The 25,070-nt window shown below is 39.4% G+C and overlaps 2 protein-coding genes across 2 annotated transcripts; one reads left to right on the top strand and one right to left on the bottom strand.

Annotated features, from left to right (window-relative positions):
• Nucleotides 1-4,348: 4,348 nt before the first annotated feature.
• slc16a12b (solute carrier family 16 member 12b) lies at nt 4,349-21,647 on the top strand. The gene is made up of 7 exons (XM_017686321.2): nt 4,349-4,831; nt 8,833-9,076; nt 12,945-13,048; nt 14,952-15,095; nt 16,686-17,283; nt 18,171-18,430; nt 20,627-21,647. Exons 2-7 carry the CDS (start codon nt 8,964-8,966, stop codon nt 20,857-20,859), a joined length of 1,452 nt encoding a protein of 483 aa, XP_017541810.1. The 5' UTR covers nt 4,349-4,831; nt 8,833-8,963; the 3' UTR covers nt 20,860-21,647.
• LOC108413684 (interferon-induced protein with tetratricopeptide repeats 1-like) lies at nt 21,593-24,918 on the bottom strand. The gene is made up of 2 exons (XM_017686324.2): nt 24,521-24,918; nt 21,593-24,169 (listed from the first exon to the last, which is right to left on the bottom strand). The coding sequence occupies exons 1-2, from the start codon at nt 24,523-24,525 to the stop codon at nt 22,726-22,728; spliced, it is 1,449 nt and encodes a 482-aa protein (XP_017541813.1). The 5' UTR covers nt 24,526-24,918; the 3' UTR covers nt 21,593-22,725.
• Between the last annotated feature and the right edge of the window lie 152 nt (nt 24,919-25,070).

Below are 25,070 nucleotides of genomic sequence, written 5' to 3'. Positions count from 1 at the left end.
GTTACTAAAGCCTGAGTGGACTTATAAATTAAGGTGATGAGGCAGTTATTAATCTCAGAGTTCTTGAGCTGAACTAATAATCTTCTCAATAGTGAACATGTTTGTGGGCATTGGTGTTGTACAGGACTCCTGCTTAGAGGGTTGTGGGATCAGTAGTGAACAAAAGCAGACAGAAAAAAGTGACAAAGTTTTGGAACTTAATCCAAAAGAATTACATGAAGAAGCCAACAAGGTAACTGTGAGAAACTTTTTTTCCATGTGTGAAATTTTTTTTCCATGTGTGTTACCAAGATACATTGTAAATGTATTATAAATATATACTGGTTATGTTATATAAACACACACATCTCCTAAGCCACTTCATGGTTTCATTTCTTTTAGTCAGTCATCAAAAAATGTACAAACAATGTGTGTGTGTGTGTGTGTGTGTGTGTGTGTGTGTGTGTGTATATATAGTAAACATATTATTACATAATTTGTGCTATATACACTGATCTGGTGTAACATTATGAGCACCTCCTTGTTTCTACGTTTTTTTTTTTTATTTGTCCATTTTATCAGCTCCACTTTCTATATTGGTGCTCTTTGTAGTTATACGATTACAGACTGTACACCACCTGTTTCTCTGCATATTTTTTAGTCCCCTTTACCCTATCCCTTTACCTTTCTTCAGTGATCAGGACCCCCATGGACCCTCACAGAGCAGGTACTATTTGAGGGGTGGATCATTCTCAGTAACACTGATGTGGTGGTGGTGTTTCAGTGTGTGTTGCACTGGTCTGAGTGGATCAGACGCAGCAGTGTCACTGCTGGACTGAGAAAAGTCCACCAACCAAAAATATTCAGCCAACAGGGTCCTGTGGGCAGCGACCTGTGACCACTGATGAAGTAGTAGAGGATGACCAACAAAAACTGTAGCAGCAGATGAGCTATCGTTACATCTACAAGGTGGACTGACATGGTAGAAGTGTCTAATAGAGTGGACAGAGTATTTCAAAACTCCAGCAGCACTGCTGTGTCTGATCCACTTAGACAAGCACGACACACAATAACACACCACGACCATGTCAGACTTACTGCAGTGCTGAGAATGATCCACCACCCAAAGAGTACCTGATCTGTGAGGGTCTATTGGGGGCCTGACCACTGAAGAACAGGGTAAAAGGGAGCTAACAAAGTATCAGAGAAACAGATGGACTACAGTCTGTAACTGTAGAACTACAAAGTGCACCTATATAGTAAGTGGAGCTCATAAAATGGACAATGAGTGTAGAAACAAGGAGGTGGTCATAATGTTATGCCTGGTTGGTGTATTATTAAATATAATATCATATGATAGAATGTATGCAATAATACATTACATATATTATTCCATACATGTGCTAGTGCTGAGTGATATATGGTCTTTATTAGTGTTCCATGATACGGACATATTGTGATATTCTGTGATGTAATGCCCGTGAAAAAGCATTCCTGTTGCCATGTTTTGTTTGGTTTCCTTTCTGTAAATCTGCTTTGTGTCTGGGTAATGTTTACAATATTATGTAAGGCTCCCTTTTTGTAATTTTAAGAGAAGAAAACAGAACAAAGCAGTCCAGTTAACACAAGCTCCATCAGGTCTGTAAGACATTCGTCTAACACAGAGCACCAGTACTCAGGAAGCATGGGCTCATTACCTTTGTCGAATTGATGCTAACTCAAAAATCATCTAATACTGTGAATCCTGAAAGCATCACGATATTACATTTTATGGAACACACTAATACGTACTTGCACATACTGTGGGGTCCAAAAGTCTGAGATCACTTGGAATCTGGGATTTGTTTCATTTAAACTTAAAAATTAAAAAGGTTCCATACAGAACCATTTAAAATGCACTCTCCATCAGTCTGAAGAACCCTTTAATCATGCAAAGAACCCTTTAATCATGCAATCATGTTCTTTGGGTGTTAATGGTTCTATATAGAACCATTTTCTTTACTAAAGAACCCTTGAATAACCATATTTTTCAAATGTGAGGTCAGTACGAAAAATCTCAAGTCTCATCACTTCTAGTGATGCTTATGTTCAGACGACTCTCAGGTGGACTTGATCGACTTTTCAGAGGCTTTGCCACAAATTCAGCTGGGAGCACACACACACACACACACACACACACACACATATATATGTATAACAAGCATTTTAAAAAACTTGCAAAACAGAAGCAGTCATTAGTGAATTTTTGGACCTCATTGTGTATAGTACATAATATAAGATGTAATAATAAATAAATTTATATATGGTATAAGTGGGTCCTGTTCTTATTATACAGTAGTGTCCAAAAGCCTGAGACCACTTTCATTGTTTTTTATTTCTAGTCGACATAGCTATTAAGTACAAGTTTTTTCATAAGTTTCATGTTTCTGACGAGATTAGATAAAATATTGCACAGGGAAAGGGGAAAAGTCAAAGGAGAATAAGAGAAAAAAGGAGTTTTCAGAACTGCACTTCAAAAATTTAATGTAAGATACAAACGTCAGACTTGTGCAAGACCTGGTAGACCAGCAAAACAGTCAACATCAGATCAACAGCACTTAAAGCATTCATCTTTGAGAGAGTGGAGAAAATCAAGCAGCACTCTTGCTTCAGATGTGAAAAATGTGTTTCTGTCCATCCTTCCCCTGTGCGCTCATCCCTGGCTAGGCAACAGGGAAAATATCACCTTGCATGCCATATCCAGCCCTGGACTGACTCCACCTTAATGTCTCTGCATGCGTCTTCCATTGCTTGCAGAAGAGGCAGGTGGACATGTGGTTGGTGGTCATACACTTTCCAACCCCAAGCCAAAAGGAATTCCGCAGTTGGATTGAGAAATGGGGTAAGAGGGCAAATATAAAACTGTGGACTTTATGGTTGGTCAGACACATTCAGTCAAAACTACAAGCTACAAGGTTGGTGCCAACCCACCCGCTTAGGTCACATACTGCTTTGTTTGACTGTATCTATGCCAGTAGGACACAGTCTACAGCCATTACTGCCATTCCAGTACACAGTAGTACAGTGACACTTACTTGACCATAGCCGTATGAAAGGTCTTTGACTCTAACACTGTTCCTCTGAAATGGAATCTTGTACAGCTGCTTTATGGTAAGTTTATTGTGGTTTTGCAAAAAGTGGCGGTGTCAATATACAGACACACTGATGTGATGGAATGTTGTATGATCTGCAATGATTTGCTGTCAAAGTTGATGTAGGTGGATGGTATTGTTTGCCAACACTAGATTGCCAGTTCCTGTTCTTAGGTGAAAAGATGTTGCCTTCCACCCCAAGGAGGTCGGCTGGCAGTTATGTAGAAAATGCAAGAACATGACTTCACTGATTAGGTTCTTTTCTTTTACATATTATGCTGTCATACTGTACACAGTACATGTAGTCTAACATCAAAACTTACATGTGCTTCACAGCATTATACCTAATGCCTACCTAATATTGTAGGAATATATTGTATTCTACTGTAATACAAGATGATGCGCAACAATTCTAGTGTAGTCTAGTGTAGAAAGTTGACAACATATCTGTTCTCCAGTGTAAATGTCTGCATTTTGAATGCCACCAAGTAGTGACTCTCTGCCCAGCCTCCCTCATTGTCAGGCCACAGTTTATGACATGGTTACGATGACTTAACGTCATCATAAATTTGTCTCCGTCTATCACCTTGTCTCCTTCTTTGTTCTTGTCACCCTCTTTTTCTCCTATTCATTTCCTCTATCTCTTCCTCTCTCAAACTGCCTGTTTACAAAGTTCTCACAAAATAGTGAGCTTACCTGAGGTCTGTCTGTAGTGGTAAGGCTCAGAAAGCTTGGCGTTCAGTTACAGTGTAAGTGTGTTCAGGTGTGTGTAGGTGATGCCAATTTCAGGTGTGTTTTGCTTTTTGAATTGAAGTGTTCCCCCAATTATTGCAAGAGCTTTTATTCTTGAAAGAAGTGCCTAATGTAAGAAACTGGGCTGTATATAGAGTTAAAAACATAAACTATGGGACATTTTGTTTTATTTACGAGCTTAAGTATGTTGTACATATAGGTCAGGTTCTTATTATTAATGCATGTAGGACATACACATGACCTCACGCCCGATAAGGTGTGAAAACAAACGCGCGCGCGTGTGTGTGTCTGTGTCTGTGTGCGATCGTGTTCGGGTGTGTGCAGTTGTGTGTATTCGTGTGTGTGTGTGTGTGTGTGTGTGCGCGCGTGTGTGTGTGTGTGTGTCTGTGGGCGATCGTGTTCGGGTGTGTATTCGTGTGTGTGTGTGTGTGTCTGTGTGCGATCGTATGTGTGTGTGTGTTTGTGTGTGTTTGTGTGTGCGTGTCATTTGTTCAGTAATTAGGCAAATGTAGCTGCCATGACGTTCAGTTCAGCGTCAACACGGTCACACATGGAAATACCTTCACAGGACACAACCTTTCACTGCCAGCACTCTCTTACTACTTCTAGCTCATTACATGTACGAGTAGGTTTCTTGTTCTTGTGGGCAGGTAGGCTGTTCGGAGCAGTGAGTGGTCCACAGAGAGGGGAACACGCACATGTGTAATTGCATAATTTATCTCCACGTGTTTTGGGGGCTGGAGGACTGAGAGGTGCCTGAGCTTCGTGAACACACCCGCGCCCAGACGCTGGACGTTCCCTCCCAGCTGCCGCAGGGAGCGTTTGGAGGGTGGAGAAGAGATGCAGGAGCCACTGAATCGATGCAATGTGAGGAAAGTTCAGTGTTTATGAATGTGAGCTGAGTTATTGTAGGTGCAGAAGCCCAATGAGGAGCAGGCCGTTAGAGCAGCCGGCTGCCTTCATACACGGTAAGAACTTTCTGTCCTCAGCTTTTACTTACTTTATTTAATTATTTGTTTTTTTATGTATTATTGACTAGTTTTAGCCTTGCGAAATTTGGAAGCTAAGTTTAAATGGCTCTTACAGTCTTAGTCCATGTCTTTATATTGCTGCCGCTGTTTTAACGCAGGGCTAAGCTAATTAGTATATTTTCATGTCAGTTTCATGATAAAACTGAACCAGCTTCTTATGCAGCGTTCATTTCTGAACTGCAATTTATTTCACATTCAAATAGCACTGATGGCGACGTATTTATTAAGGTTTACAAGTCCTACAGGAATAAAACTCGCCATAAAACGTGAGCATCAGCCAGGGAACGTTGGAACCCCGCTGATTTCATTGTTGTTCAGTTCAACGTGGAGCTGTTGAATCAGAGTTGATTTCAAACGTCGCCAACGGTAAAACGCTGAAAACATATTCAGACCAGACCTTTAATCCTCTCCGGTTTAACGTTATCTAAATGCTGATTATAGTAAGTCTGTTTCAGTGTTAAATTACACAGTTAATCCTGTTTTATGTACAACACGATTTCTAAAAATATGGTAGTCTGATTATGATTATAACAAATAACACAATAATAATAATAGTAACACATGAAATATTTAATAAGGGAATTTCTATTTTTTTTAATTGCAAAAGTTTTTATTCTAAGGAGACGTTTGGAGTGAGGTTTGCTCAGGAGGGTAGGTGTGATAATAACCATATTAGTTTAATGTAATTGCAGTTTACTCTATGTTGCTTAACCAAACAATGAAAATAAAAAGTAGCCTACCTTATTTTTATGTCCTGCTTGATATGGTCCTTTCCCTGTATTTCACATATTGTAGCCAGCTTGGTAATTTACTTCTGGAGAATTGCTAGATGCTGTTGTGTTTTTCTTATCAATTGCACTGATACATACCGTACATACAAAGTCCAAAGTATTAGTTTTTCCCCCTGTAACTCCTCTAGGCCTTTGCGGGTCACCCACAGCTGTGCACAGCAAGTCGTTGCATGTGACCAGATTCAAGATTTTAGGTTTCAGACATGTGCATCACATTCCATAAAACTGGTCAAGCATAAGAAGATTGCTACTGCCGACAAAGAAGGAACACAGTTCAATATATATATATATATATATATATATATATATATATATATATATATATATATAAACACATACATTCTTTTTTTAATAGTTACTAAATAGTTACCTTTAAACTTTGCAGATGAGATATATTAGTCAATAATTCAATTGATAAATTGATTATTAATTGAGTTATTATTAGAAAGTTACAGGAAAGAGAAGAGGAAGAAGGTTAGTGGGACTAGTATTCATTCATTTTGTCCCGGCAGTGTACATAGAGCCAGGCCCTATGCTTTTACACTGATACATACATTGTCTTGATTCGAATGTGCACAAACTTAGTACGTATATGGCCTTTAAACGTATTTGGTCATTTGTGCCAAGCTTAGTTTGTTGTGTGAGAAAAACAGGATGTCAAACCAAATGATACATATTTTACAACCCAATTTCCAAAAAAGTTGGGGCACTATGCAAAATATAAATAAAAACAGAGTACAATGATATGAAAAATAGTACAAGGACATATCAAATGTTAAAATTCAATTATTCTATTGTTCTTTGAAAATAAATACCCATTTTGAGTTTGATGCCAGCAACATGTTCCAAAAAATTTGGGACATGGTGAAGTTTAACACAGTATTGCATCATCTCTTCTTTTAACAACATCCGTAAACGTTTGGGAACTGAGGAGACCAGTTGCCATCATGAAATGCTTTCCCATTCTTGCTTGATATAGGATTTCAGCTGCTCCACAGTTTAGGGTCTCCTTTGCTATATTTTGGGTTCATAATGCACCAAATGTTTTCAATAAAGGACAGGTCTGGACTATCAGGCAGGCCAGTTTACCACCTGAACTCTTTAACTATGGAGCCATGCTGTTGCAATGTGGTTTGACATTGTCTTGCTGAAATAAGCAAGGCACTCCCTGAAAAAGACATTGTCTGGATGGCAGCATATTTTGCCAAAACATGTATATATTGTTCAGTATTAGTGGTGCCTTTACAGATGTGCAGGCCGCTCATGCCATGTGTACTAATGCTCCCACCTTACAATCACAGAACTATGCGCTGTTAACAAGCTGGGTGGCTCCTCTTCTCTTTAGCCCGGAGGACGCGGTATCCATGATTTACAAAAGGAACTTCAAAGTATGATTCACTGGACAACAGGACACTTTACCTCAGTCTATCATACATGTGCTTCAGCCCAGAGAACAGTGGCTTTGCTGGATCCTGTTTATGTACAGTTTCCTCTTTACATAGTGGAGTTTTAACTTGCACTTGCAGATGCAGTGACAGATTGACAAACAGAAAGTGGTTTTCAAAATTGTTCCTGTGCCCATGCAGTGACTTCCACTACACAATCATGTCTGTGTTTAATACACCCCTGTGGGCCAGAAGATCACAGCCAGCCAATATTGGCTTTCAGCCTTTTCCCTTGTATACAAAGATTTCTCTGGATTCTCTGAATCTTTTAATAATATCATTTGCCACAGATGATGAAATTTCCAAGTTCTTTGCTATTTTACATTGAGAAACTGTCTGTGCAGTCTTTCACAGAGTGGTGAACTCCTCTCCATCTTTACTTCTGAAAGATTCTGCCTCTCTGACTCACTTTTTGTACCTAATCATGTTACTTACCTGTTGTCAGGTGTTTTTTTAGCATTACACAACTTTACCAGTCTTTTGTTGCCCCAACTTTTTTGAACTTGTTGGTATTAAATTCAAAATGGCATATATTTTCCAAAAGACAATAACATTTCTTAATTTAACATAGGGTTAAATGATTTGCCCATCACTGCATTCTGTTACCATTTCCATTTTGCACAGCATTACAACTCTATTTTGGAAACAGGTTGCAAATAGACCATGCAACTGTAATTTCCTTATTGCAAAATTATTCTTTCAAAAGGCATCTGGTGCATTTTAGTTCATGATCGCTTGAGCAGTTTCTTTGTATGTTTGTATCCAAAAATGCCTTTTGTACAATTTTAACTTCAAGATCCCATCAACGAACACAATCTCACCGACACCACTGTAAGAAAAACAGGAAAAGCGGCCCTAGACTTTGAGGTTTCGTGTTTGGGCTTTACAGTGCAATTACCACAGGCTGGTTGGACTTCTTCTCCAGAGTTTCCCCACACAAAGAGTCTTCAACAGGTTTGATGCTGTGCTGAAGTGTTTTCCTCTGCAACAAATATCTTTTTGTTAAACACTTTTAAAGTATAGTTTATGAACCTTCAATAAACTTTACAAAAGTGTCCAAAGTCTTTTAGTGGCGAAAACACAGTGTTGATGTCATGAATTTTATTTATGTGGAAATGCTCATTAAAATGACCTACATTTAATGCAGTGTGCTGCTGGTTTATAGCCTTCAGCGAGTACATGTTGAAGGCTTTAACTGAAATTTGGAGCTTGTGTTGCCTGCAAAACTCTGCCCTTTATCTTTGAGGACGAATCATTTGAATTGATTATCAATGTGTTTGCTTGAGTATGTTTATGGTGGGCGAGAAGCAGGTCAGTAATGTGAAACTGTGACCCACTGAAAGTGTTTTTCCAGGAAGAGCATGTTAAAACATGCCTCAGCTTTTCAAGAGGGTGAAGGGAGTCAGCAAGGCAGACTGCAGACTCCTCAGTTAATCTGGTAACTCCTGAGTTAGCATGGCCCCCAGGCTCGTCAACACCTTGCCTGAAGAGGTCACACGTCATGAGAAAACAGCACCTCGCTCTGGCCAGCTGTGAATCATTATTGCTGCCCGTGCGTGCTGGGAAAAGGCCAGTGTACCAAGTTCTGAAGGATGTGTCATATCAAGTGTCTAGCTTGCTCTAGGTTAGGCCTGACTTACTACTTGTTAATCATTTTAGCCAGACTTGTTACTTATTGCTGCATGTTCCATCTTTTGTTCAGGTCCTTACAGTTACAGTGCGAACTCCATGACTGGCGCATGTGGTAGAAGCAAAGTGTGGGGGTGGGTGTGTTCAAGTGTGCGTGGGACTTGCTACTAAGGACAAGGCAGAGCAGAGGTGGATGCGGCACCCATGGCTCAGGAAAGGAAGAAGAAGGCAGGAGTGCTTCCTCCAGATGGTGGCTGGGGGTGGATGATTGTGGCCGGCTGTTTTGTGGTCACTGTTTGCACTCGTGCTGTAACTAGGTAAGCCTTGTTTGAGACACAGTGTTGCTTCTAGAGTGTATGTTCTAACTGTTCTAACTGAATTCTACACATTGAAAAACACTCCAAGTGATAAACAGATCGGCAGGTTTCTATTGATTCTACGGTTGTTTTAGTTCAGTATCAGAATAAGAATTACTTTATTTCTCCACATGTTACACATATGACTAAATATACAGACTCTTTAGAGATATTCAAAAGAAATTTAAATATGAATTAAGGGAGAAAAGAATAAAATAAATAAAACGGAATAAAAGCACATATAATAAAAGACAAGAGAGTAGATAAATGAAGAACTCACGTGAAAGGAGCCAAAAGAGTGAATATATGCTAAGTCTTGAGTAAATGTAAAATGTACTATTATTACAGCATATCCCAGAATGGTGTGAACATTTGTGAAGTTGTGCGGATGTGCGTTTTGGCACAGAGTGGAGTTGTGGAGCACAGTAACGGGAGGTTTGTAGATTCCATTTACAGTGTCCACTGCTACAAATATGCTAGTTTTGATGCTCCTTAGTTTTCTTTCAGAGTTCAGATTTATTATTACTATTACTATAAATTATTTATGTAATACTTGAATTGTGTGATTATGAGAGTAATTACACTGCACAAAAAAAACACATAAAAACCCTCAGGGTCTACTTCTTTGAAGTGTATTGCTCATTATTTTAGGAATGAAAGAATATTTGTTCACCATTCTGGAGTTCAGATGATTCAATCTCATGCTTTTTATTAAGTTATTAATCAGTAATTACTCCAAATGATTCAGTAATTACTGTGGAACTAATATGTAAGATATGTAGTTATCAGAGTGAGGAATTGAAGTGAGCACCCAAGTACAGCAATTACATTTACATTTTCATTTATGGCATTTGGCAGATGCTCTTATCCAGAGTGACTTACAATTTGATTATTTTTACACAGGTAGGCGAAGGCGGTGTTAGGAGTCTTGCCCAAGGACCCTTATTGGTATAGTGTAGGGTGTTTGCCAAGGTGGGGAATGAACCCCAGTCTACAGCGTAGAAGGCAGACATTAATTAAGTGGAAAAATTTAAGTGCATATTGTCATTTTGTGGTATGTTCAAAATGTACCAGTGGAAATATTCTAAGCCTTGGAAAGAGGTCATCTAGAACACTATATTTAGCTCAGTCTGAGAATCACTGAAAGCAAATCTACTGGTTCACTGAGTGACGACAGGTATCTAGTGTTTATGTCCCAGCCTTCCAGTTCAAGTTACATTCGACCTGCTGGTAAACACATCTTCTAACAAGGGGCCAAATGGACATAGTTCTTTAAAAGCTAATAAATCACTATCTGCTACTAATGTCCAACATCCTCTTAAAAATAAAGGTTTCAGGGGTTATTTGGAGCAATGCTTTAGAAAAAACACTTTTGATTCTGTAAAGAACCTTACAATTAATGTTTTTAAGAAGGATTGTTTTAAATAACATGTACAATAATGAAAATACATAATGTAAAGTTTCTGCAGCCATTTAAAGTTCTTTTTTTCCTAGAACCATACATCCAAGCCAAGGATCAAATAGAGTAGTGGTTCTCAAAGTGATCCTCAGGGCTCTCCAGACAAGAGCAAGCTACATTGGAACACAAATGTGTATCAGAGGATCCCTTAGAATCACTGATATTGGAGGCTTTATTTTTACTATGTACCTGAGGAATAGTGGATTTATGGTTGCTCAGTTTTTGTTAGTAGTGTTAGTAACTAAATGAACATTAATAACTACTTTTTAGTGGCCTGTCTTTCGTCCATGGGGAATTTAAGGGATGTTGAGATAGAGTGATCTATGTTTTATCTCCTGCCTGCATGAACCATAACTAAGGATGGGTTTGTGATCATATAATTCTATTAAGTGTTCACTGACTTGTATTTTTATCTAAATTTCCATCTGTTTGACTTGTGAAAAGTGCCAGAACAATTTTGGAAGACAAACTGGTTGGAACTTGCAGGCTTTCTTTGTACACTGCATAATTTGGTTTATAATTACTCTATGTTCTTGTTTCAAAAATGGGTGCAGTCAGGAGCGTCAGAACATGCAGCTTAGTGTGAAGTATGTAAAACGAGTCTAGTAAATAGCAAATGGCTGTGTCATGCTATCCCTCATTTCAGAGACAAAGGCACAGATCCTTTAAGCCATCAATGTCCAACCAGGCTAAGTCTTGACTCCTGCAGCTATGGTGATAAATAACTCACCATACGTACTCATAACACGGCCGCAAATGGTGAAACTCTCGTTAGAGGCGAAAGACCAGTATGAGGCTATTGTGTTATACAGTGTTACACATACTTATGGGTGTTGTTTAGTGCTTGAGGAGCTCTTTGAACCCATTGGCCTTCACCAGGCTGGCTCTGGGCTCCAGTGTGTTCACAGTGGTCAGGTTGATTGGTGCACAGCAGACTAGAGGACGTATCTCCCTCTGATGGCCCCTAGCCAGCTTTCCGTGAGTGTATTCTGTGGCCTATGATTGAGTTTGTGAGAGTCATTGGCTGTCGTATTCACTCCAAGTGTTTTGACCCTGCTGGCCTGCCTGGTGCTTTCTCTGTGTTTGTTCAGGTGCACGCAGGCTAGGTTAAGGCTTGTGCCTCATTACCCTTTTCACAGCCCCCTGCTGCCCCCACCCACCCACAGGGCTTCCTCTTGTCCAGCTAGTCAGCAATAATGGCTGAACTGCAAGCCAAAGTGTCTCCTCTTATCTGCTAAGAACTGATGCTCAGTATTCTCTACAGCTGCACAATATTGACAGAGTACCATATTTGCAATTATATTGACGCATATGGTATTTACAATGACCCTTGCAGTATGTTAAAACTAAATTAATGAATCATTAATGTGGTTAAAGAAGAGCTAAGCAGCCTGCACTCTTTTGACCAAAATTATCTCCATTTGTGGGATAGCGTGAATATGACTGGTTCATGCAGGATATTTGATAAATGAAACTCGTCTTGTCTAAGTGTTGGCTCATTCGTCACAAGTTCGATCCAGTCAGAGAGGGCATAATTGACTCTCTGGGTGGGTAGGATGGTCCTCCCTCTCCCTCCATTAATCAGCACAATGCTAGCCAACGCAGGCATCTTTTGATTTGATGTAGCAGTGGTCTCCTCCAAGTGTGATGAGCTGCCCAGTGATGTTCTGTTAGAATCAGTTCAGAATGATCTGGTGGCTAACATTATATGTCTCAGAGGAAACACCCTTTAGATCTCACCGCCCCAGCTTCATGTGATAGTGTAGACCTGTCTGGCGAGTGGGATTAGACGTGTGGAAATGGTGAAAAATGTAGTACATTTTTTAAAACTAGATCCAGTATACTAAATTGGATACCATCAATGAGAGTGACCTTAATTGACAAATTGAATATTGGTCCAATGTAACCAATTCACTAAATAGTTTCTTTTTTGTGCCTGGTAAACATGCACTTACATAGAACATCTGCAACATATCATTTTAAGAAGTGCTAAGTCTTTCAAAAATGTCATATACCACTTTCCACTGTGGAATATTATCCTCTACTGAATGTTTCTGTAGTTTCTTAATACAAAACCCAAGTGCCTTAACAGGGCTTTGGATCAAGTACTTGGTATAATAGATATCAGAGAGAAGAGGTTGAATCAGTACATCCCAACTTAGGATGATCACAGCACAAAATGTAACATTTAGAGATTTATTTGAGTGTTTGTTTATGTGACCAGTAATGAAAGTTCATGTAACAGATTTTGCAGCTCTAGCACTTGCAGCATGTTTCATGGCGGAACACAGCAGTATGTGCATATGCATTCATTTATATCACTAGCAATATGCAAATTGGATTTGTAATTATGATTTTCATGTTTTTCAGATGCATCTCCATCTTCTTTGTTGAATTCCAAGTGCATTTTGCACGTGATTACTCTGGAACGGCATGGATCCATTCGTTGGTGGACTGCATGACCATGCTCTGTGGTATGTGATCACACCACTGACAGGACTGCACTTTTCTGAGGACAACATAGAACTTTTTGACACTAAAGATCAAATCTGAGCCACCTGATCTTTGAATTTGAAAACTGGCAAAATGCTTTTGTCTGAAAAGAAACAGCCTGACGCTGTTCATTCACGGTGAATCATGATTTATTTATGTCAGATACGTTTATTATTTTCAAATATCTTAAATGTATGTATACTGCCCTGTGATGGACTGGCGACCTGTCCAGGCTGTATCCTGCCTTCCGCCCATTGACCGCTGGAATAGGTTCCAGCATCCCCCCATGACCCTGAGGGACAACCGGCTTAGAAAGTGTGTGTGTTTGTGTGTGTGTGTGTCTATATATACACACTACTCACAAAAAGTTAGGGATATTTGGCTTTTAGGTGAAATTTCAGCATGAACCTAAAATGCACTCTAACCTTTACAGGTGAACTTAATGTGACCTTCTCTAAACTTTTGAATGCAATGTCTAACTATGTAACTCAGTGTTTCAGTACTTTTTGCACAACTTGCTGTTCTCTAACAAGGAGCTTAACGGCAAGGAGGTGGAGGTCGTGTTACAGTGTGGGCAGGTGTGTCTAGTCAATACAGAACACTTTGTGAATGGTACAGTGACAAGCCCATACTACTTGAATAACATCATTAATCCAGTCATTGTGCCTTTGCATGAACAACACATGCAAATTACTGAAATTTCATCTTCATGGACGACAACACTCCAGCTCATCGAGGTCGCATCATTAGGGAACAGCTGCTGGAGACTGGGGTACCTCAAATGGAGTGGCCTGCACCTTCTCCAGACTTGAATCCTATAGAAAACCTATGGGATCAGCTGAGTTGCCATGTAGAGGCTCGTAACTCTGTACCCCAGAACCTCAATGACCTGAGGGCCATCCTTCAAGAAGAGTGGGATGCCATGCCTCAGCAGACAATGGGTTGACTTGTTAAATGCCCTGCTTTCTTGATATAATATCTCTGAAGCGTGAACTTTTTGATTTCCATAAATTTCACCTGAAAGCCAAATATCCCTAACTTTTTGTGAGTAGTATATATATATATATATATATATATATATATATATATATATATATATGTGTGTGTGTGTGTGTGTGTGTGTGTGTGTGTGTGTGTGTATGGGGGTGTGTACATACCAAAATCATCAGAAATGATTAATTATACCATAATATTTTTATATTATTTTATATTTTCCCATGCCACCCTCCACTAAGCTTAATTTAATTGTGCCACACATTTGCATTCAGTCAAATAGATAGACAAATACAGACATGAAACACTGTCAGTTTGTGGCTTCCCAGTTGAATAAAGCATTTTAAAGAGCTCAAGTCTGCAGGAGGCTCAGCCCCCTCTCTTGCTTGAAAGTCAGCAACACACAGAGAACATCTTGAGAGGACATGCTGGTGTCACAACAGCTTAACCTGAAACAGCAGGCCTATTTGTTTTCGTCCTACTCACTGCTATCTGCTGTCACGGCAGCTAGCATTTCAGAGAGATTCCTCTAAAGGCAGGACTCAGGAAAAGCCATTTTTGCGTGTAACTGCCAGCTTATAAAAATGAAATTGAATACTGAGAACTTAAGCAATACTATTGATGTTACATAAACTCTTCCAATACTGCAGTTAGCTGACGTGTTAACCCTCTTATCACGGAACTGATAGTGAAGCTTCAGCTGGCCTCGACAGTTCAATGAGTTGCAGAGAACTGAATGTCCTGTAATATGTTACTGTGAACTGAGACAAACTAATATCACGTCATTGTGTCCACTACAATAAACAGATGGAATTGTTCATGTAACCACCATTTGCCATAATCTGAATTTTAGCCATTCTTTTTCTGTCTTATTTTGTGTTTGAATGGCAGCTCCACTGGGCAGCTTAATTGGGAATCACTTGTCGTGTCGTGTGGCAGTGATCCTGGGAGGATTTCTGGCCTCTATTGGCTTGGTACTTAGCTCCTTTGCCACCAGTCTGGAGTATCTCTACCTCACCCTAGGGGTGTTAACAGGTAAGGCATCCTAACTTCAGACCATGTTGTCAACCCATTCATTTTTAGTATTATCAGCATTAAGGCACACATTGCTGATACAGGGGTCAAAATGTGCACATACATCATATAATCAACATAGAGAATCACTGGAAATAGGTCCAGATGCCTTATAGCAGCTGCACAAGGTGACCATACCTGTTTACCTACATTGGGCTGTGGATCAGTGGCACTACGTTCTCTGAAGTGATGGGATGAGTTGGAGTGCTGTTTTTGGTCCAGAACTCATCATCCAACATCAGTACCTGACCTCCTGAATGCTCTTGTGGAGTAGTGCAATCAAACCCTCACATCAGTGCTTCATCATCTAGTGTGAACTTTTCCAAAAGAATAAAGGCTAGCAAAGGAGGGACCAACTTCTTAATAATACTGTTGGCTTGGGAACAAAAATTGGAAGAGCAGGTTTCTGGATACTTACAGACATTTGGTCTATGTGTAGTGAGGAAACACTGCTTTGATGTCCAAGTTTGGGACGCTGTGCCCTTTTTTCACTTTTAGAGTAATGTTTGATTTGCAGCCTTTTTTCAAATAAAGACTGTTTACTGAGAAAACACACTTGCAAGTGTTTCATTAACTTAAATATGTATGTCTTTTTTTTAATTTTTTGCAACATTCAACTTCCATTCAACTGTTCATCATGTTCATCAAATTGTCTCCTGTGGTGTGATGAGATGATTTTGCCTAAAACATTTTACAGTTTTCTTTTCCAATTTTTCCAAAATTGTTAAAAGCACACACTGAGCATCGTTTGGCCCAAAAATTGGTAAGCAACTGAAAAGTGAGTTATGATAAGTGTTGACATTGCGTCAAGGGTGGTAGGTAGAAGACTCTTCTTCTCCTATTCTCGTGCCGCCTCAGGTCTGGGGACTTCTTGCAGAACAAAGCTTAGAGAGTTGGTGAAATGCATATAAACATCAGATGAATGCAGTTTTAACAGCTTTATTCAGAACGACACAGAGTTTATATATCGCCCGCTCCTAACCTCAGGTGGGCTTAATGCCCACACCCTAGGCAGGTGTTGGCACAATCAACATAAACAGACAGTATATGATAGAATGTTCTGGAGCTAGGAGAAGCCCCATCTTGTTCTCCGTGTACCAGCCTCAAATCTGAAGCCCTCAGCCACTCCCAGATGAGAACAACTCAGCATATCTAATATTATAATTACCTCAAATGTAGTTGATCTCCCAAGACATGTATGGTGTCCGAATTTAGTTTTTTTAGCTTAGCATTGGAACTCTGAGGTTAAGCATAGTGTGCATAGTCCAGTTTTTATTGTTGCACCAAAACTTAGTGACCTTAATTCCACTTGCTGCACGTGGAAAGCTCAGAATATTATTAGTGGCTGTAGCCATTCTGAACATGCTAAAAAATTATACCATGGGGTCAGATTTCAGACTTGAACTTTGTTGGAAAATGACACAGAACATATCAGAGAAAACCTGCTAATTTATACATTTTGAAAAATTAAATGTCCCAGAAAATTTGCCTGGCAGTGTATGTGCAAAAAAATGGGGTTGTTATAAGAGTAGATGTCTCTTGTCTTTGCAGGGCTGGGTTTTGCCCTCTGTTACACACCAGCAATCGCCATGGTTGGAGTTTATTTCTGTGAGAGGAAGTCGTTGGCATATGGCATTGCCATGTCTGGCAGTGGCATTGGAACTTTCATCCTGGCCCCTGTGGTGCAGATGCTCATTGAGCACTATTCATGGCGAGGGGCTCTCCTCATCCTGGGAGGCTTGGTGTCCAACCTGTGTGTGTGTGGAGCACTTTTACGACCCATCACTCTGAAAGAGGAGGAAGCCTGCCCCCTGCCTGTGGACTCTGAGTGTGGATACAGCACCAAGCCTCTGGTGGCTGTTGGCCCTGCAAATGAGAAGCATCTTGTTGCCAGCAGACAGCAAAGAAACAGTAAACAGCGCTGCCTGCAGTCCATGCAGGAGTACCATTTCTTGCTTATGCCTGATTTCCTAGTGCTGGCGGGCTCTTTTTTGTTCCTGGCCAGTGGCTGCAGCCTGCCTTTTGTTTACCTGGTGCCTTACGCGCTGGATGTGGGTGTCAGTCACCACCATGCTGCTTTTCTGATGTCCATTTTAGGGGTCATTGACATTGTCGGCAACATCACATTTGGCTGGCTCACTGACAGAAGGTAGGCTATTTTGGATGCTGACATAGTTTGACATTATTGAGAGAAATTCTTGATTGCATGCTTTTCAACATTGTTTTCCTGTTACTCTTTTCTGATAAGTCAGCAGAGTACAGTTAAAATATACCTTGAAAATAATGGCTAAAAAGGCTTAGCTCTAGGAAAAAATTTAACTTCTTGAAAACCTTGCCAGTGGGTCCAGGCTTCCACTCCTCATGCCTGTAATTAAAAAATAAAAGCCTTAGGATTTAATGTCCCAAGCCTTAGGATTTAATAAGCCTGAGATATTAAAGTCATAATTTGTATAGAATTGTTATATTATGTGGAGGTTTTATAAAACATAAAAAGTTTCTTCACACTCAGAGCTCATTTACAAAACTATCTGTTGTAAGGTTTTTTAGAGCATGGGTTCCCAATCCCAGTCCTGGTGACCCTGCGCTCTGCGTATTTTGTTGTGTTCCCTACTCTACATACCTGATCAAGCCAACAAGGTGCTTGTTAATTAATGAGTTGAGGATCACTAGGATTGGGAAACCTGCTTTAGGGAACCAAACGTCATTCTTTATTGCAACGCTCTGCCTTTGTTTTTAACAGTGAAGGTTAAAAAGAGAGTGCATGGAGTGAATAATAATGAGAAGCAAGTTAAGCAGGTCTTAATCAATTGTTTTCCAATCCTGGTCCTGAAGTTTCCCTGCTCTGCATATTTCGGTGTTTTCTCTGCTGTCACGCAACTGATCCCACTAATCAGCTCATTATCAAGCTCTTGATGATGTTAGAACGGGGGAAACAGTAAAATGTGCAGAGCAGGACCAGCGTTAGGAACCAGTATTATATAAAAAGACACAGAAGGCCTAACTAATACTGATATTGCCTTCTTCCACCCTTCTCAGGTTCCTAAAGAAGTACAGGAGTATTTGCTACATGGTTTCTGTGGGGATGGAAGGTCTCTGCTGCTTTTTCATCCCTCTTCTTCATACATTCGAACTGCTGGTGCCTTTCTCAGTGCTATATGGCTACTTTGATGGCGCATATGTAGCTCTCATACCTGTTGTGACATCAGATGTAGTGGGGACAACATACCTCTCCTCTGCTCTTGGGGTGGTATATTTCCTACATGCTATTCCATACCTGGTTAGTCCCCCGATTGGAGGTGAGTGCCTTTAGCTTCAGATTGTCTCTTCTAGTTAAAGTCTAACCCTAGAAAAAGACAAAGTCTTTTATGTATCATATGCTCATAGTATGTCAGGGACATTTGCCTTAATATGTTTGTGCTCAGTCCCAAGTAATAACTCTACAGCACAACATGCCAACACAATATACAAAAGACCCTAATTTGATTATTTAAAATGCCAATAATAAATTATAAATAAACATGACTGCATTTTCAGAAGTGGAATAGAATTGAATGGAGTTAGTAGTCATGTTGTACTGCAAGAAGAAGAATACAAACCAAACAGCAGCATATCTAGAGATTTCAAGCTGAAACAAGGTTATAGCCAAAATGTAACAGTGCTGTTATAGTCTAAGGACAATAACGATATGAAAATTGTAAATTAAATGAAAAACGAAATTTGAAAAACTGGAATTTATATATACAGTTCTCACTAGTGCAGGCATCTTGCGGCAGAGGTTTTTAGAATTAACTTTTGATTTAATTTGTGTGTAAAATGTTCAAAATGAAAGCATAAGTAGAACAGTGGCAAGACTGGAGAGGTAAAGACACCTGTCTGAGAAATAGGATTCTCAGTATCCACATCAGTACTCTGACCACAAAGAGAGCTTTTAATTTTGCCTGGTTGGACAGCTTTTCCTGATTATATGATAGAGTCAGACAAGATAGAAGTTGCTCTACTGTATGACTGAGTGACAAAGAGGTTGGGCTTTATCCACCTTCATTTAAAGTGTGCTTTAACTCCAGCACAGCCAACAGTCTAGAAACAAGCCTGCAGCATACTTATGTTCTGGTGGCTCTTTGAAATACAGCGTAGAACATTTTCAGTCCATCATGTTAACATGTGGATTATCAAGTAATATAGTAAAAAGGTAATGACAGTGTCAATGAAGAGTCATCAACCACCATAGCCAGTCTCTGGATTCTTAGAGTATTACTAAAATCAGAGTTAAATAGTTATAGTTGATAGATAAATAGTTCATTGGCATGTGTTACATTATAAACTGTTTCATTCCAGTATTACTGTATGTCGTGTCTTATTGTGTTGTTTTGTTACATTTATAATCATGTATAATCAACTTTTTTACTTTTAATAGAACCTAAAGTTGTCTTATTAAACACAAGCAATGTCTTCAGATTTTAATCACAAAGATGTATTCTGATTAAATGGTCTGTCTTCTGGTTATAGGTTAAATACGCCATAAATAACTCAATAAATTTACCAGTGGTGGATGAAGTACACAAACCATGTACTTGAGTTAAAGTAGAGATACCCGAGGTAAAATATTACTCCAGTAAAAGTAGGAGTTCCTCCCTTTAGACCTCCATTTGAGTAAAGGTACAAAAGTATTTGCCTTCAAAAGTACTTAAGCATCAAAAGTACTAAAAGGTTAATTATGGCTTGAATGTCCTATTATCATTTTGTGACAATACTCTTGCTCTAAATGTAAACAAGTTTAAATTGAACAAAAACGTGCTTTAAACACAGGTTCACAAATGAGTTTTCCTTTACTATTTTGCATCTGTAGGTCTCTGTTCATAAACATAAACTAGACAAAACAAATTTACTTTAAAGTAAATTCAGAAAAAAGAAACATGACAGTCACAACTGCATATGTGCACATATTTCTATATTGTGGTCAATTTACACAACGTTTGGTTACAATCAGAAGCTTCTTCCATCATTTATGTAGGAAACTTTTATGCCATTGCACTTTCATTAAACCCTTGCACTGGGTAGGTATGTCCAATAGGTCAAAACAAGCTCAAAACAACATGTGCGCTGTGCCCTGTTTAGTGTTCTTACTTCACGCTTCTTTCGTTTTGACATGTTACGTTTTTATGCACACATAAAAATGAACAACATATTTTGCATAATGTAGTGGAGTAAAAAGTAAGATGTTTGACTTGTAGTGGAGTGAAAGTAAAAAGTCACCCAAAATGGAAATAATTCAGTAAAGGACACAAAAAAACTACTTAAGTACAGTAACAAATTACATTTACTTTGTTACTGTCCACCACTGAAATTTACACATAGTTCAATTAGGTGTATTATCAGTACATCAGTTTTATTTTTTATAAATTTCATGTTATTTATGTTGTTAATAACAGATCATTTCTATCAATTATTTGCCCTGAACCTTAGATTTTTTTTGTATATCTTCTGTTGTTCAGGCTGGTTGGTGGACACCACAGGCACCTACACAGCAACGTTCTTCTTGAGTGGCTTCGCTCTCATCTCCAGCGCTCTGCTGCTGTGCACAGTCACTGTTATCCGCCACTGCCAGAGAATTCAAAGGAACAGACAAAGCAATAAAACAACACTGGAACAATGTGAAGCCCAACAGGCAGACTTTTATACTACCAAAAATAAGGACCTACTGATCGTTAACACAGCCACCTCATAGCTTCGGACCCCTCATTTGTATTTTCTTTTTTTTTTTTTTTTCATTTTTATAAAAATCAGGTGTGTAAACTACTGTAGTTCTTGAAAGAAAAAGCCTTTATCTCATCACTAGCACTCTTCAACTGTCTAAAACTCTGTCTGCCAATGTGCCTTTTCTATCTGGCTGTCTTTCTGTCCAGCTTTTGAATGAAAAGCTAGAAACAGAAAAGGTGAGTTAGAGTTGGTGCATATTGCATCGAACATTTTTTATAAAGCCTTGATCCGTGTGTGTCATTCAGCTCAAGAATGTGTCAGTTCCATTTTTCACTCAGACGAATATGCTGTGTTAGAGTTTTTTTTCCTAATGAATTGTGTAAAATTACTAAATCTGTGTCGGTGTGACAAAGTTAGATGTTTTGGCAGAAAGGGTGTTTTTTCATACTCATATAAGATTAACTATGCAGTTTTTATTACAGTGGATGAGTAGATTAGGATGTGGTCATGTGAAGTTGGTCTTAAAACGGCATATTCCATCTGGGCAAGAATCATTGCCAGAAGAAGGCAGTGTTAACATGCACAATTCATTACAATCTTAAAGGACTGCTTGACGCTTCTGTTAGAATGTAAGATGAAGACCATGAACGACAAGTCTGAAATGTATTTTACAGTGAACACAGATGAACTGTAATTATTTTTGTAAGACATTTTAGAAGACCAATACAGAGAACTATACTAATAGATATCAGATGCTGTTATTCGTCTTAAATGGACTTTTATTTCTGTTAAAATAAAGTGCACAGCCCACCTCAAGACATCACTGGTTAACATGTTTGTAAACACTTACAATGCTTTAAAAAATGAACATAAAAAGCACTGTAATGACGTGTATGCCAGTCATCACAGACAACTAAATCAATTTAAAGGTGATTCTACTCGAAAACAGCAAGTCCCCCTAAAGTTCACAGCTGAGGTTAATGGGAAAGGTTGAACAAAGGCTTAAAAACTTTATGAATATACAGTTGCATGCAAAAATGTGCCTTTGGATTTCTGAACTAACAATATATTAACAAATCCTCTACAAGGCACAAAGTTCTGGCTAAAATAACAATACTTGCTGAATTTTACATTTAAAAAAATTCAACATAAAATGTGCTTTGTGCAAAAGTTATGCTTTATGTAAAACTCAGCTAAACAGAACATAAAATAGAATTATGCACTAAAATCAGCAGAAAAATTTAATGTTTACATTTATTCCCCGTAGAAGATGTTTATCTATTTTCACTTAGAAAATCAGTACGTTATATGGAATCAGTGTAATTTGGCCAAAGGTCTTCCATCTTTTGTGTATGGCTGTACCAGCCAGATAAGTGATTTGTATGTTTAAACTAATTATTTTCATGGTTATGTTTGCCATACTGAACATTTACATTAAATCTAGCTGTCCTCATCACTTCTTCCACTGAAATACAATTTTCAAATCAATTACAAGGTCATACATACACTTCAGGTGAGCCTCCTCACTGTTGTATGTCACCGAAATGAATATTTAGGTAGATGGAAGGAACCACATGACAATATACAAATAAAGCATTTACATGTGTTTGCATTAAGGTATGAAGTAGAACATTGTAGCCCATTGTTACTGTTTTACTCCTGTATCAAAGTGGATACTATTGGTTGTAGTCTAAGAAGAGATCACACAACTGTAGCTGAAGATCAGCCCCCACTTGACAAAAGAACACAGACTGTATGGGAAACAGAGAGGGTTCAGAAACTTAGTTAAAGGAAACGAATATCATAGATGGAATTTGAACATTACTGGACAATACAGTAAGGAGGAGGAGCTTCAGGCATGGTCTTCCTCCTGTTAGTTATTTCTGTAATTCTTTTACAACGACAGCCTCAGCTCACATAGCGCACTGAGGTATTCATCACTGCTTTTAAACTGCAGAGCTTTCTCATAGCATTCAATGGCCCTAATCTTCTCTCCTTTTTCCTTATGGATGAATCCTAGTATTCCCCAGGCTCTTCCATCCTGAGGGTTTTTTGCTAAATATCTATCAGCTATCTTGGTCAGTTTTTTGACACTTTTCCTCCCATCTATCGAATCATGGTCTATTTTCAGACATTCCTTGTAGTAGCTGATGGCTAGAGGCAGAAACCTCTTTCTGTACTGCTGAAACTCCCCATAATAAAAATACGGTTGTTGCAGGATCTCGTTTTTCTCTTTGGCTTTCATCAGAGTTTCCTGAAACAGGTGCTCTGCACGATCTAGTTGGTCATCATCTCCATACTGAACAGCCAGCTGTATCATAGCAATAATGAAGTCAGTCTTCAGTGTAGTGGCCTTCTCTAAATGGTAGATGCACTGCCGCCGAAGCCTCTGAATCTCAACGTCAGCACTAGGTGAATCTCGGCTTTCCTTCTTTTGCAGAGAAATTTTCTTACTCTTGTAGCAGAGTGCCAGCTGATGGTGTATGAAGCCTGAGTTGGGTGAGTGCTCTAATGCTCTCTTCAGCAGAGCAATGGACCTATCTACAGACCCATAGTCCCTGAAGAATTTGCCCACATATCGAACAACATGAGGAGCATTGGGAGAACCCTCTAGAGCCTTTTCCACCAAATTTTCAGCTTCATCATACTCAGAGTCAAACTCAGCAAGCCTCAGTGCCAGGAGAGCTTTGAGTTCATCATTGTCTGGATCTGTGTCAATGGCCTTACGAAGCTGTTTAACTGCTAGCGAATCATCTCGCCTGGAGCCAGACCTACGTTCTGTTCGATGAAGCACAAATGCATAACCAGCATTCCACTGAGGGTCCCTGGGCTCCAGCTCCAAGGCCATCCTGAAGCACTCTTTAGCTCTTTCATAGTTCTCTCGAGAGAACTTAAACAGGGCCCAGGCCTTTTCACCAAGCACTTCATGATGAAGAGCAGAAGCAGGTTCCATTGGGAATCTCTTAGCAATGTCTCTGAGCTTCTCCAGGTAGCTTTCACATTCAGCGTAAGATTTCATGTGGTACTGTAGCCAGGCCAGATTTCCATAGGTGACTATGAGCCACTTATCACAGTCATTCTCATGGTGCTCTTTGGTGAGCTCCTCAGATTTCTGTAAGCAGCTGAGAGCTTCTGTAGGAAACCCTAGGAGGTACTTCACGAATGCTAAAGAGTTGTTGGTCTGTGCAACTCCTGCTTTCCCACCAAGATACAACTCGTCATGCTGCTCCAGTCTGTTTAGAAGATCAGTGATATTTGTGTCCTCTTTTTTCAGCTCCCAAGTGAAGTGACACTCCAGCTGCTGCAGTTCAGTTTCTAGAAGCGCGTCCTGAGTCATGCTGTAAAACAGCACCACATACATTTAGCACCATATTGCACCATTAATCGTTTAAAGGTAATGAACAGGGGCGTTAGCTGGGCTGTAAATACCCAGACTGAGTTCAGTGTAGAACCGTTTTAGGAAATCGTGCTCAACCTGTTTTAATTCCTACTTGTTTGTTTAAGAGGGGCCAACAAAAAGTGCAGCGATCCAGCTCCAGCTGATCAAAACAAACAAACAAATAAATAAATAATAAACAATATCGATGAGTTAAACTACGACTCATGGCCAGCCCAGTAACGATGTTCACGAGAATCTATTGTTACGAAAATACATTTACAAATTCTTTTTAAAATGACGGAAAACGTACCTCATTTCCAGCGACGCGGACAAAAGTCCTGACAGCGCAGCAACAAGAAGCGAGGAGGAAGAAATCGAAACCGAAAGAGTCTCAGTGCATTTAACTCGCTTTTAAAGCACAAACACCGAAAGAGCTGAAGCTCTGAAAGTTCGGTGGCTCTGTACGGTGTTTGTATCTGATGCGTTTCGTCTTTCAAATGAAAACCCAGGCTGCTTTAAAGCGCTGACCCACCTCCTGTACGACCCCCTCTTTAGTACACAATGTCATGGAGCCTCTAAATGGCTAAAACGTAAAAAGACAATGACGATGCATTCCCTCGCGTAATTTTACGCTCCCTTGCAGATGCAGGTCCTTTGCAAACTATTGCAAAGCGTCTACGAGGAAATGCTCGATCTGAAAGGGAACGCAGAAATGGTCCCTGCTGAGAAAACCCTTGGAAACCATTCAGCGATTCTGTTGGTTCCCGGTTTCTAACGTTCCCTTTTCAGTAGGTATTCTAAGGAAACTCAGTCATCGCCATCGTTTATTTTCGTAATGCACTTTAAGGACTCAGTAACCA

Source organism: Pygocentrus nattereri, chromosome 13 (assembly GCF_015220715.1).
Source record: "Pygocentrus nattereri isolate fPygNat1 chromosome 13, fPygNat1.pri, whole genome shotgun sequence".
Lineage (NCBI taxonomy): Eukaryota > Metazoa > Chordata > Actinopteri > Characiformes > Serrasalmidae > Pygocentrus > Pygocentrus nattereri.
This window is presented reverse-complemented; position numbering and strand designations above follow the sequence as displayed.

What these genes read in the sequence shown, in the direction of transcription:
- slc16a12b (XM_017686321.2), top strand. Translation starts at nt 8,964, where the DNA reads ATGGCTCAGGAAAGGAAGAAGAAGGCAGGAGTGCTTCCTCCAGATGGT. An exon ending in CTGCATGACCATGCTCTGTG is followed by an intron (nt 13,049 to 14,951) that starts GTATGTGATCAC and finishes TTTGAATGGCAG; the next exon opens with CTCCACTGGGCAGCTTAATT. An exon ending in GGTTAGTCCCCCGATTGGAG is followed by an intron (nt 18,431 to 20,626) that starts GTGAGTGCCTTT and finishes TCTGTTGTTCAG; the next exon opens with GCTGGTTGGTGGACACCACA.